At 60.9% G+C, this 12,485-nt stretch overlaps 1 protein-coding gene across 1 annotated transcript in view; it reads right to left on the bottom strand.

The window, feature by feature from the left end:
* The window catches only part of LAMA5 (laminin subunit alpha 5), a 50,273-nt gene that overhangs the window by 24,642 nt on the left and 13,146 nt on the right, over positions 1-12,485 (bottom strand). The window contains 9 exon segments of the mRNA XM_045795177.2: positions 4,095-4,157; positions 4,337-4,471; positions 4,626-4,716; positions 4,830-4,948; positions 5,963-6,078; positions 9,992-10,089; positions 10,175-10,345; positions 10,435-10,553; positions 11,322-11,439. Of these exon segments, the coding sequence (XP_045651133.2) occupies positions 4,095-4,157; positions 4,337-4,471; positions 4,626-4,716; positions 4,830-4,948; positions 5,963-6,078; positions 9,992-10,089; positions 10,175-10,345; positions 10,435-10,553; positions 11,322-11,439 (1,030 nt within the window).

The raw sequence follows: 12,485 nt of genomic DNA, 5'->3' as shown, positions 1-12,485 counted from the left end.
TTGCTTCCTTCACCTCTACGCTGAGCTCATACAGAACCAGAAGACAAAAATGGCCAAAACGCAGAGCCGATGTCTCCGGAAAAGTGCCTGCACTGAAATCAGGGTGCTAGAAGTCTGTGTAACTAGTTGTCTACCCTGTGGCTACTAAGTCAACTGCAGGCATCGATACAACCAGAGAAAACAAAATCCTAACAGGCAAAAAAACCCCTGTAACCTTTATAAATAATTCCGCAGCTTGGAAAAGAGGAGGGAAAGCTGCTAAACGTCTTACGCACGAAAAAAAGCTCACGACTACTGTTTGTTACTTGTAGAAAATGATGGTTTGCTATTTGTCAAAGACGTAGGGTGACCCCCCGCTGAACCAAAAGAAACAGAGCCTGCAAACTGTCCAAGAAGGAAACACAAATCATCCCAAACCAAAACACGGTCTGTTGCCCAACCCAGCAAGTCGCAGGCGGAAAACACCTCAGGAGAAGGAGAAATGAGACAGAAAGAGCAGGAGTGAGCCCCGCCTGACGGCCACGGCCCTGCCCAGGCCATGGCTCTCTCACGACAGACGCCTCAGTTTCCTTTTTTGAAGGAAAATCAAGTCATGTTCTCTTGAAAAGATGCACCTTGAACCAAGGACCCAGACAGGCCCTGGAGAGCTTCGTGGACAGCAAGGTGCAGAGGTGAGCACAGAGACCCCAGAATATTCCGGAGAACCCAAGTCCACAAGCATCAGCGGGATGATGGGGAGCTGCTGCATGGAAGGGGGCTCGCCCCCCCGGTCTGCAGGAAGCCCCGTGCTCTAAGAGCAGGACCACAGGGTTGCGAGGTGCTGAAGGCCGAAACGCTGGAGCTGGAAGGTTCTGGCAAAACCACCATCCTGGACAGAAAGACTGAGGACACTGTCCTCAGAACCTGACAAGGACGGAGCAGGGACGGCGAGGATTTGAACAGCATAATGAACACGCGTGCTTTGTGGGTGCACACATGGCGATCTGTACCCCGCACAGCACATGTGGGCCCGTCACACATTCACGGAACGTTCTAAAAGGCATTACGTTCTAGGTGAGAAGCAAAGGAATTGACCCAATCTGACCACAATGCAATAAAACCAGGACTGAGCCATCAAACAAGGACAAAAAGGCCATCTAACCACCCGTGGGAGGCGCCGGCCGCGGCTGCCCTGGGGGAGGCACAGCCGAGCCACAGCCGGGGGTCCCCCAGCCTGGGCACCGCGGCTGCCCTTCTGGGCTGGGTCGCTCCCGGCCCCCCCGGGACGTGTCAGTAGCACCCCTCTGTCATCACAGCCCCAGCTGTCTCCAGACACCCTCCTGTGGGTCAGGACCAGCCCTGGTGGAGAACCAGAGCTCTACCCCTGCTTGTCGATAATTAAGACACAGTGAGACGAACAAATCCAAGAAGCCAGGAGAGCAGTAACAAAAGAAAGTAGAAAAGAGACAAACACCAAGCGATCTCACTTCGTGGGGAATCTAGCACAAACACGGAACACGGAGCTCAGGGAACCAGACAACACGTCGGTGGCCACTGGGCTGGCGGTGGGAGACACGGGGAAGGCACAGACTTCCAGGCGTAAAACGAGTAAGGTGTGGGGCACTGAGGGCCAGCGTGGTGGCCGTACGTCATCACAGCGGGCTGCAGGGGCTTCTGGGTGGCTCCGCTGGACGCCAGCATTCAACTCAGGTCATGGTCCCGGGGTCGTGGGATCGAGTCCCGTGTCGGGCTCCCTGCTCAAAGGAGAGCCTACTTCTCCCTCTCCCTCTGCCCCTCTCCCCACTCACCGCACGTGCTCTCTCTCTCAGATAAATAAATAAAATCTTAAAAAAAAAGGAAGTTAAACCTCTCCCCCAAACTGAAAAGAGAAAAACCCCAGCAGATATTATAGATAGAATCTTAAGCTGTATTTTTTTTTTTAAGATTTGATTTATTTATTTGACAGAGAGAGAGACAGGCAGCGAGAGAGGGAACACAAGCAGGGGGAGTGGGAGAGGAAGAAGCAGGCTCCCAGCAGAGGAGCCCGATGTGGGGCTCGATCCCAGAACACCGGGATCACACCCCGAGCCGAAGGCAGACGCTTAACGACTGAGCCACCCAGACGCCCCAAGCTGTATTTTGAAAACACCAATAAATTCCACAAACTCCTGATAGGTCTAATAAAAGAAGGAGATAAAAGAAATTAAAATGGACAATAAGAGAAATGAATTGTACACATCACAAGGGAATGCTGCGTGTCATCTTTATACCAATATATTTTAAAATCCAAAGGACACAACTTGCTAAGAAATAAAAATGACTAAAACGGACTTGCACTGAGGTGGGAAACGGAGAGATACAAGACCCATGGAAGAAATGAGAACCATCACCCAAGATCGCCCCTGAACAGGTGTCAGGACCAGGCAGCCTTCTCCCTTCTATCACACTTTAAAGAAATCGGTGATTCCTGTGATTTTTAGACCGCTGGGGAGCATGACCAAGTGTGGGTCCTTTTCCAAGTCTTTTCAAGGCGAATTACAAAACCAAAGCAAGATGGCACACACCAGAACAAATACAACTGAGAAAGCTTTCCACCAGTCTCTCCTATGAATACAGACACACAGGTGTACGTCCGGAGAGACACAGATAGAATTCCTCATACGATTAGGGCCTTGCACTGAAACCCCACTGGCACCGGCTGTTCTGGAGCGTCGACCCTTCTGTCGGGCATCAGAAACCACAGTCCCGGGGCTCCGCTGGCTGCCTTGCAAATAAAGTTTTATTGGAACTCGGCCAGGCCCATTCCCACACACATAGTCGATGCCACGCTCCAGCCACAGTGCGTGATGGGGGAGCTCAGGAGCCGAGACAGGACAGCCCGCCCTCACAGTCGAAAGCAAGCAAGCACCGTCTAGCCTTTTCTGGAAGAAGTCTGCCGAGCCCTGTTTACAGCACCGATGAAAACCTGACATCGACACGTAAAGAAAAAACCGTCCAAGGCCAACAGGCATGAGGGTAAGTGAGCTTAGGGCACGCCGCCTCCGTACAACTGAGTCAGAGGTGAGTCAGAGGCAAGAACCACGTCAACAGAACCACCTAAGGGTTAACATGCCAGCTCAGGAGAGAAGAGCCCCGAAGACACAGGGCAGATGGCCCCGCCGGGAGAGGTGAGTGTGTGGAGAGCTTGGCCGCCGGCACGCGGACAGAAACGTGAGCAAAGACTCCAGATGACACGCTCCCCAGGAAAGCAAGCGCAAAGTCAAGAAACACTTGAAAGAAGATCCCACCTCTCAGACGCGTCAAAGACACAAAGATGACAAATGTCACATGTGATCGGAGACACGGCCAGTGGCCGAGCACACCACATTATGCCGTTAGGAAGAAAAACTGCCGGCTGGCCAGACTGACATGCCGTCCCCAGAGACAGGCGCCTGATTCCAGAAACACAGGGGAGGCAGCCTCCGCTGGGCGAGCGACCCGCCAGCTGAGGTGACTGTTGCAAGCAGTGCCCGTCACCCGGCAAGGACCGTTCACACCTGCGGATGCTAACGTCACGACGCTGGACACTGGTTCTTTCAAGAGAGCCATTTGGCAACCTGCAGCCAAAGATGTCCCAGCACAGGCATGTCTCGTGACTCAGAACCTTCTAGGAAATCGTTCTACAGAAATTATTGAGAATTTATGGAAAGTTTTAGCTGCAAGGATGTTTACTGTAGTTTTTTTTTTAATTGGAAAGAACTGAAATTTCCAACAATTTGGGGGCTGACTGAAGAAATACTGCATCTGTCCGATGACACAGAATGAGGTGACATGTTTACAGGGCCGTGGCGGGAGGAAACCCAGAGCAGCGCCCACAGCACATGTCTGTGTTCACAGCAGCACTGTGTGCGGCACACGGGAGGGTCCCCGCTGCAGGGAGAGGGTCCCTGCTACGGGGAGAAGGGTTGCTTGAAAGCGATGCAATTCTGGGTACCTTTGTTCTTCTCTTTGTGCCGACCTACACTTTCGAAGCTTTCCTAGCACGAAAACGCATTATTTGCATAAAAACACAAGAGCTGAACGTGAGGTGACCACAACGACAATCCCCCTTTCTGGGGGCCTTGGAGGACACTTACTCACAATCTGTCCGGCCGGCAGCACCTGCTCCCCGGTGCCGTTGGGGGAGAAGGAGGGCACCGCTGAGGGAGGAGACAGCATGGGTCAGCTGGGTCGGCTTGGCGCCACTGGAGAGGCGGGCAAGACCTCCGGAGGCAGGCAGGCTCCACGCCGGGCCCCCAGCCGGTGTCCCCCGCAGGGCTCCGGGGACCTGCGCCCCCACTCCCCCGCCCGTCCCCCCACCCCAGGCCGACGCCCTCACGGTAGCAGCGCGGGAAGCCAGAGAAGCCCTCGGCACACGCGTCGCAGTGCTCCCCCGTGAAGTTGGGGCGGCAGAAGCAGCGGCCCGTCAGGTCCGCACATGTCCCGTCTGTGAAGTCCGACTCGCAGTTGCAGCCTGGGCGGGGGCCGGGGAGTCAGGAGACCCCAAGCCCGGGGCCGGCCCCAGGCCAGGCCAGGCTCTGCCTCCCCGGTGTGGGCAGGGAGGTGAGAGCCAGGCCGGGCCTCCCAGAGCAGTGCAAGGGCCCCCCGCCCGGGCCGACCCCACTCACGGCGGCAAGCGTGGGGAGAGTCGAGAGGGTGGTCCGGGGCCCGGTAGAAGCCAGGCAGGCAGCGCTCACAGTTGATGCCGGTGGTGTGATGCTGGGGTGGGACGGGGTCACTGAGTGCAGGGACACTCCCCCCCTGACGGCCACCCACCCCAGTGCCCCAGACCCGTCCTCGCTGCCGCCACAGGCCGGCCGGCCCCCTCCCACCTGGCAGTCGATGCAGACGCCACCGCCCTGGTAGACGTTGTCCTGGTTCCGGCTGGCGTTGCGCCGGTCCACCTCGGGGTCGTAGAAGCAGTCGTGGGCGTGGCCGTGGCAGTTGCAGGCTGGAGAGAAGGGGACGCAGCTGTTCACAGGCCCCCCAGGACCCCGCCTTGCGGGGAACCCCAGAGCACATCTCACAAACTACGGGTGACCCCAGATGTGGCCTGGTCTGGGTGACAGCACACACCACGTGGCCAGAGCATACCTCAAGTCCTGGCAAAGCTTGGTGAGCGTGTGTGCCGGTGAGACGTGTGAGCATGTGTGAGCAAGTGAGTGTGTGAGCAGGTGAGCGTGTGAGCGGGAGATCATGTGTGCAAGTGAGCGTGTGAGCAGGTGAGCGTGTGTGCAGGTAAGCGTGTGAGCGGGAGATCATGTGTGCAGGTGAGCGTGTGTGCAGGTGAGCGTGTGAGCGGGAGATCATGTGTGCAAGTGAGCGTGTGTGCAGGTGAGCGTGTGAGCGGGAGATCATGTGTGCAGGTGAGCGTGTGAGCGGGAGATCATGTGTGCAGGTGAGCGTGTGTGCAGGTAAGTGTGTGAACGGGAGATCATGTGTGCAAGTGAGCGTGTGTGCAGGTGAGCGTGTGAGCGGGAGATCATGTGTGCAGGTGAGCGTGTGTGCAGGTGAGCGTGTGAGCGGGAGATCATGTGTGCAGGTGAGCATGTGTGCAGGTAAGCGTGTGAGCGTGTGAGCAGGTGAGCGTGTGAGCGGGAGATCATGTGTGCAAGTGAGCGTGTGTGCAGGTGAGCGTGTGAGCGGGAGATCATGTGTGCAAGTGAGCGTGTGTGCAGGTGAGCGTGTGAGCGGGAGATCATGTGTGCAAGTGAGCGTGTGTGCAGGTAAGCGTGTGAGCGTGTGAGCAGGTGAGCGTGTGTGCAGGTAAGCGTGTGAGCGGGAGATCATGTGTGCAAGTGAGCGTGTGTGCAGGTGAGCGTGTGAGCGTGTGAGCAGGTGAGCATGTGAGCGGGAGATAATGTGTGCAGGTGAGCGTGTGAGCGGGAGATCATGTGTGCAAGTGAGCGTGTGTGCAGGTAAGCGTGTGAGCGTGTGTGCAGGTGAGCGCGTGCTGGGCACTCACACTGGCACTCGTTGGCACTGTCGGTGGTGGCTGGCTTCCACGGCCGCTGGTTGAAGCCGGGGCAGCAGCGGTCACAGGAGCCCCCACACGTGTTGTGCTGACAGGCGCACTGAAGCCTGTGGGGACACAGGGGACAGGAGGGGCCACACTGTGGACCTGGGGGACACGAGGGGCTGCGCCCAGCCTTCATGGAGTGGGGGAGGAGGGGATGGGATGGGTTGGTGGGTGGGGCCCGGGACGGGGCACTGAGTGATCACTGTAGGCGACCCCTGCCTGCAGGGCAGCCTGGAGCTCTGGGTCTTTCACGATCGAGCTAATCCCTCCTCACCACGGCTGAGCCCACAGCCTCCCTGGGCCAGCTCCAAGGCCTGGGTCTCACTCAGCAGCATGAGCTCGGCCAGACGCCCCCACGCATCCAGGGCGCCTCCCCAGGGGCGAGGGGCCAGGAGCCACTTCCTCTTCCACTGGGGGGGGGGGGGGGAACACCAGCCGGAGGGCTGGACTCCTGCCTGCTGTCCTGGAGAGCAGCTCCCGTTGGCTCGGTGGTCAGGGGGACAGCTGGCCGCAGCTGAGGACTGAGTCGCAGCCACCTACTGCCCAGACACCCCTGCCAGAGCCCCACCCGACACACACGTCCACCACTCGGCCCAGGCGGGGGCCGCCTGCTCTGCGGGCCCCGGCCGGCGCCACGGCTCCAACACTGTGCGTGCCCCGAGCCGGACCGCGAAAGCCCGTCCACGGAGCCCCGCACTCCCCCCCCCCCCCCCGGCCTCCAGGTGTCTGCGGGGGCCCTGGGAGTCGACACCGCTGCCCTCAGGGTCTGGGCTATCAGAAAGGCCTCCGGGGAAGAGGAGCGGGAGCGGCCTGCCCCACAGCAGCAGCCCGGGAAGCCGGCCTGTCTTCGCTGTGGCTCTGACGGTCTGTGAGGTCAGGCCTGCTTTGGGCGTCTGCCCCCTCTGTGCGGTCAGGGCACCAAGAATGACACAGGAAGTGGAGCCGGGCGGTGGTACCCCGGGGCGTTTGGTAAAGGCCCTCACAAAACCACTCGGGAGGGACAGTCCCCAACCAGGGCACAGACGAGGCGCTGAGGAGCCAGCAGGGACACAGCACGGCCAGGCCAGTCAACACAACAGTCAGTAGGATCCAACCCCAAGAACTCGGGAGCAAGTAGGCAGAAACCATAAAGTAAGAATGTCTAGGGGCGCCTGGGTGGCACAGCGGTTGAGCGTCTGCCTTCGGCTCAGGGCGTGATCCCGGCGTTCTGGGATCGAGCCCCACATTGGGCTCCTCCGCTGGGAGCCTGCTTCTTCCTCTCCCGCTCCCCCTGCTTATGCTCCCTCTCTTGCTGGCTGTCTCTATCTCTGTCAAATAAATAAATAAAATCTTTAAAAAAAAAAAAAAGTAAGAATGTCTAAAGTTATAACCCCAGGAACCTAAAACATAAAAAACGCAATGCTCTGAAAAATAGGGAGATGTGGCCAAAGAACCAGTTGGAACTTCTATAAACGGAAAATACAATCGCTGGACTCGAAGACAGCGGATGGGTCAGCTGGAGACCTAGTGAACCAAAGTACCGATCCAGAGCTGTCCAGAAGACAGCGCGGGGACAGAAAGAAACCACAGAAGATCCCATCTACGGAATGGGATTCCGGGAAGGGAAAAGAGGTAGAAGGGGAGAGCTGACAGGCAGAGCTAATGGCCAGGAATGGTCTTGAATAACAACACGTGCACTCAGATTCAAAAGGCAGGAGTCCCGGGGCGCCTGGGTGGCACAGTCGTTAAGCGTCTGCCTTCGGCTCAGGGCATGATCCCGGCGTTCTGGGATCGAGCCCCACATTATGCTTCTCTGCTAGGAGCCTGCTTCTTCCTCTCCCACTCCCCCTGCTTGTGTTCCCTCTCTCGCTGGCTGTCTCTCTCTGTGTCAAATAAATAAATAAAATCTTAAAAAAAAAAAAAAAGGCAGGAGTCCCAAGCCACCGAAGACATGTCCACTCCTTGACGCCACAGAGGAAACCTGCAGATCACCAGGGGCAGGTCACGGAACCCTCCAGAAGGGGCAGGCAAGCCAGAGGGGCAACGATGCAGGTGACTGCGGACTCTCCCAACCATCCAGGACACCAAGCAACAGTGAAGTGGCTTCTCTGAAGTGCTGACACGGCCACCAACCAGAGCTCTGCAGCCAGCTACACTACCCCCAAGAGTGAGGCCAAGACAGCTACCGCAGTGACAGTCGTAGGACAAGGACAAAGACTCACGGGCAGAACAACTAAAGGACGTGTTTCAGGAAAAGGAAACTGAGTCCCCCGGGGCACAAGGTGAGTCAAGGAAGGACGCGGAGCGAGGGCTTGGGCAGTCACGGAGGTGGCTCCAGGGCAGTGGGGACGGAGCCCCTGCAGGCCAGAAGCGCCACGCACGCATGGGGTTAGTGCTCTCGGGTGCCGTGGGAGCGGGGCCACGCGGCAGCTGGTCAAGTATGCCCATCACTACAATAAACAGCACTACCACCGGCTGAACGCGTGTGTCCCCCGAGGATGGGAACCTAGTCCCCGAGGTGACAGTACTTGGAGGTCAGGCCTTTGAGGGGTGATAAGGTCTTTGGGGTGGAGCCCCCGCTAGTGGGATCAGTTTCCTTGTAAAAGGACCCCAGAGAGCTCCCTCACCCCGTGCCATGTGAGGACACGCCAAGATGCGGACCCTCGCCAGCCTCCAGAACAGTGAGAAGTAAATTTCTGTGGAGACGAGCCACTCGTCTGTGGCATTTTGTGACGGCAGCCCAGCTGCACTAAGACAGTGACAGAAACAAAACACGGAACTTCTAAACCAAAGGAAAGGGGGGAGTGGGTGAGGGGTCCAGCACAGGGTGAGTGATGGTGGTGATGGGGGGGGAGAGAGTGCAGGTGGGCTTGGAGGGGATGGCAGGGGTGCTGGTCGTGCAGGCAGAAGTGCGGGTGGTACAGGGGGAGGTGGGGACGGGGGTGCGGGTGGTACAGGGGGAGGTGGGGACAGGGGTGCGGGTGGTACAGGCGGAGGTGGGGACGGGGGTGCGGGTGGTACAGGCGGAGGTGGGGACGGGGGTGCGGGTGGTACAGGCGGAGGTGGGGACGGGGGTGCGGGTGGTACAGGGGGAGGTGGGGACGGGGGTGCGGGTGGTACAGGCGGAGGTGGGGACGGGGGTGCGGGTGGTACAGGCGGAGGTGGGGACGGGGGTGCGGGTGGTACAGGCGGAGGTGGGGACGGGGGTGCGGGTGGTACAGGCGGAGGTGGGGACGGGGGTGCGGGTGGTACAGGCAGAGGAAGGGGTGGTGGCTGGAGATGACAGGGTCGGGGGGGGGCGCGAAGGGGCAGAGCTCTCCCTGGGAGGAGAGGCCAAGGTGGCAGGAGACAGGAGCAGGGAGAGCTGGGCAGGCCGGTGCTTTGGGACACTAGTGTGTGTGGGGCGGGGGAAGGTGCTGGTGTTTGTGGTTCTGGGGAAGCTGTCCAGCCCACCACACCCCTCGTGCCCCACGGGCTGAGCCGGGCTCAGTGCACACCATGGACAGGTGAGTCAGAGTGTAGACCAGCGCCTTCCCAGCAGGTAAGGGCAGGCCCGCCTCTCCTCTGAGGCCGACCTGGCGCCCAGCGGGCTCCCCTCCCAGCCGGCACAAGCTCCCGGAGCATGGGCAGTGCCTGAGCTCAGCACCTGAACCGCGTGCAAGGACCGCCTGGGGGAGAAGGTGGGGGCAGCAGGGAGTGTGTTATCCACGTCCTGAGGGAAGGGAGGTGGCTGGAGAACAGGGGTGTGCCGCCTCAGGCCGATGACGTCTCGACTCCCCCTGCGCAGGGCCCTGGCTTCTGCTGGAGCGGGAGAGGCCGCTGGCCGCAGGACCGATAGGTCCCAGCCGGGCACAGGACAACTGTCACTTCACTGGGCACATAAGGGAGCGGAGGCCAGGGGAGGTCACGCAGGACCGGGGACACAGCAGGCAACGGACCCACGTCTCCTCCCTGGGCTGGGGGGGAAGAGGACAGGCAGGGGGCAGCGGGCCTCACCTGAAGGGGTCTGTGGGGTCTGGGGCGTCACAGACGTCCGCGTGGCCATGGCAGACACAGCGGCCGCCGATGCTGATGTCCTTGATGCTGTAAAAGTACTGAGCCCGCACGTGCACGGTGAGCGCCATGGCCCCCTGCCCGCCCCCCCCGCCAGCCCCGCGGCCACCGTGGCTCGGCTCTCACCCGGCGGGTGACGGTGGGGTCCCGCAGCGCCTTGCCCATGAGGTGGCCGAGCAGCGTGTTGGTACGAAGGAAGCGCAGGCGGATGTTGGTGGCTCTGGTGAAGTCCCGCAGCAGGGGCGAGTAGGAGAAGTTCATGGCCCCGGGGCGCCCGTTCACCAGGGATACCACGATCTGCACACAGGGCCGCGGGTCAGGCCGGGGGCGGGGGGGCGCCCCATCACCCTAGTGGGGACCCGCCCCTGTGCCACCCCGGGGCCCACCTCGCCGTTCTCCAGGGGCACGATCCGAGAGTACTCCGTGGAGCACACGACCTGGTCGTCCCGTGTGATGCGCTCCAGCGTCTGCGGCCCAAACCGCTCCAAGCAGTCCCTCTTGGAGGCTGTGGGCGCCGGGCAAGAAGGTGAGGCGCGGGGCCCCAGGAACGCTCTCGAGCACTGCCGCGCCACGACGGGCCACCCCGCCGACCCCACGGGGTTTTGTTGAAGAAGGAGTGAGCCGCGTGGATGAGAGAGGAGCCTCCCCAGGCGGGCATGGCCGGGATGCAGGCTGGCCCCTGCCCGAGCCGAGGAATAATGAACTTGCCCACGCCTCATGGACTGACCCCTCCGGGCCTTCGCCACCCCTGCCTCTCTCTCTGTGCAGACAAGAGATCCTCCCATCCCCGGATGGCCCTCCTCATCTCTGTCCTCGGGGGACCATTTCTATCTGCCTCCTAGAGGACTGCCCTACCCCACTCTCGCCCATGGAGTTCTGGGGGACCCGTCACCGAGGCCCACCCAATTGCAGGCTCCCCGTCAACGCGATCGGCCACGGAGGCACTGGACGTGGTGGGCTAGGGAGCCACCGTGCCTCCTGACCAGCTCTCCTTGTCACGTCAGGAGCTGCCGGACCACGAAGCCGGTCGACAGGGAGCTGAGGGCGGCACCAGGCCCTCCCGGCACCACCAGCCCCCGGGCCCAGCCGTGCCCCGAATCAGGGACAGGAGCTGTTTAACATGCACCTGCCTTTGGGAGCTCAAGCCCCACACCCGGACACATGCGGGAGGTGAGCGTGGGGGCCGGCCTGGCCCGCGGGGACCCTGAGAGAGCCTGGTGATGGCAGCCCACCCCGGGGGACGCCCCCCGCCAGCCCCTGCCGGGAGACTCACAGGCAAAGAAGTGCCATGGCTGGTAGGTCTGGCCGAAGTCCGTGGACCGCTCCAGCACCCAGAGGTCCGGCCGCGGCGAGTTGGCGAACTTGACAAGCACGTAGGCCACGTGGAAGACCTGTGCGGGGCGGCGAGGTGTTGACACTCCCGGGCCCCCCACTCAGCTCTGGGCCCTGAGCTCCTCCCTCCATCCCTGCCCCAGAGGCTCAAGGGTCCTTCAGACTCTGAGGCTGTAGGCAGGCCTAGTGGGGGGCTGGGATGGAAGGGGCACGTGGGGGCAGCCTGTCCACAGTGTCCAGGGAGAGAGGCTGGCCGGCCAAGACGGGAGTTCATTCCATGGTCCCTGAAGCTCTGGTGAGCGGCCTGGGCGGGTGGCCAGACAGCAGCCCCCACTCCCACATGAGCCTGGCCTCTTCAAACAGCTGGCAACGACCAGGATGGGGCCCCTGTCCCAGTCCCACCCCGGTCACCCCCTCATCATTCTCAGGGCTGACTCAGGACCTGCCCCCTCTCCCACTGACTGGCCCATGGCCACTGAGGCCCCGGGGACAGGCCCCTGCCCTCATCAGGAGGCCCCAGTGGGGTAGGCAGACTGGGGAATGAGCACTCTGAGGGCTGGGCCAGGGAGAACCCGGCAGCCCAGGAGCTGGGGGCTGGAGTGTCATGGAGCCCTGGGCAGGTCAGGGTGGCACCGGGATGGGGGGAAGGGAGAAGCTGCTCCCCCAGAGGCCCCAAGAACCCCTCAAACCCCAGCCCAGACCCACCTGTCCTGCTCTGTCCCTGGTCCCAGCACAACCTCACTCCCAGGGAGTGTTCATGCCTGTCTCTCACCTCTTCCTGACCACAGGTCAGCATCCCTGGATGCCCCTATGTCTTGTGCTCCTGGGGGCTTGCTGGGGTTCCCCCCCCTCCGTTGACTGCCCTCGGCCCTGCAACCTAGCAGGTCTGAGCCCTGGCCCCCCCAGCCCCATCTGCCACAACCTCCACACAGCACTTTGGACACCTCCTCAGGAAAGCCCTCCTGACTGGTCCATCCACGCTGGCTCAGAGGCGCTGGTGGTACAGACACGTGGGGAGGGGTAAATAAGGGCCCCTTCCAAGAAGCAGCTGCCCCCCTAGAGGCCAGAGGACCCTTCCAGGTTGTAGAGCTGGGCTCTCGCTGCC

The sequence above is a fragment of the Ursus americanus genome, chromosome 22, assembly GCF_024610735.1.
Source record: "Ursus americanus isolate L20-20 chromosome 22, mUrsAme1.1.p, whole genome shotgun sequence".
Taxonomy (NCBI): Eukaryota; Metazoa; Chordata; class Mammalia; order Carnivora; family Ursidae; genus Ursus; species Ursus americanus.
This window is presented reverse-complemented; position numbering and strand designations above follow the sequence as displayed.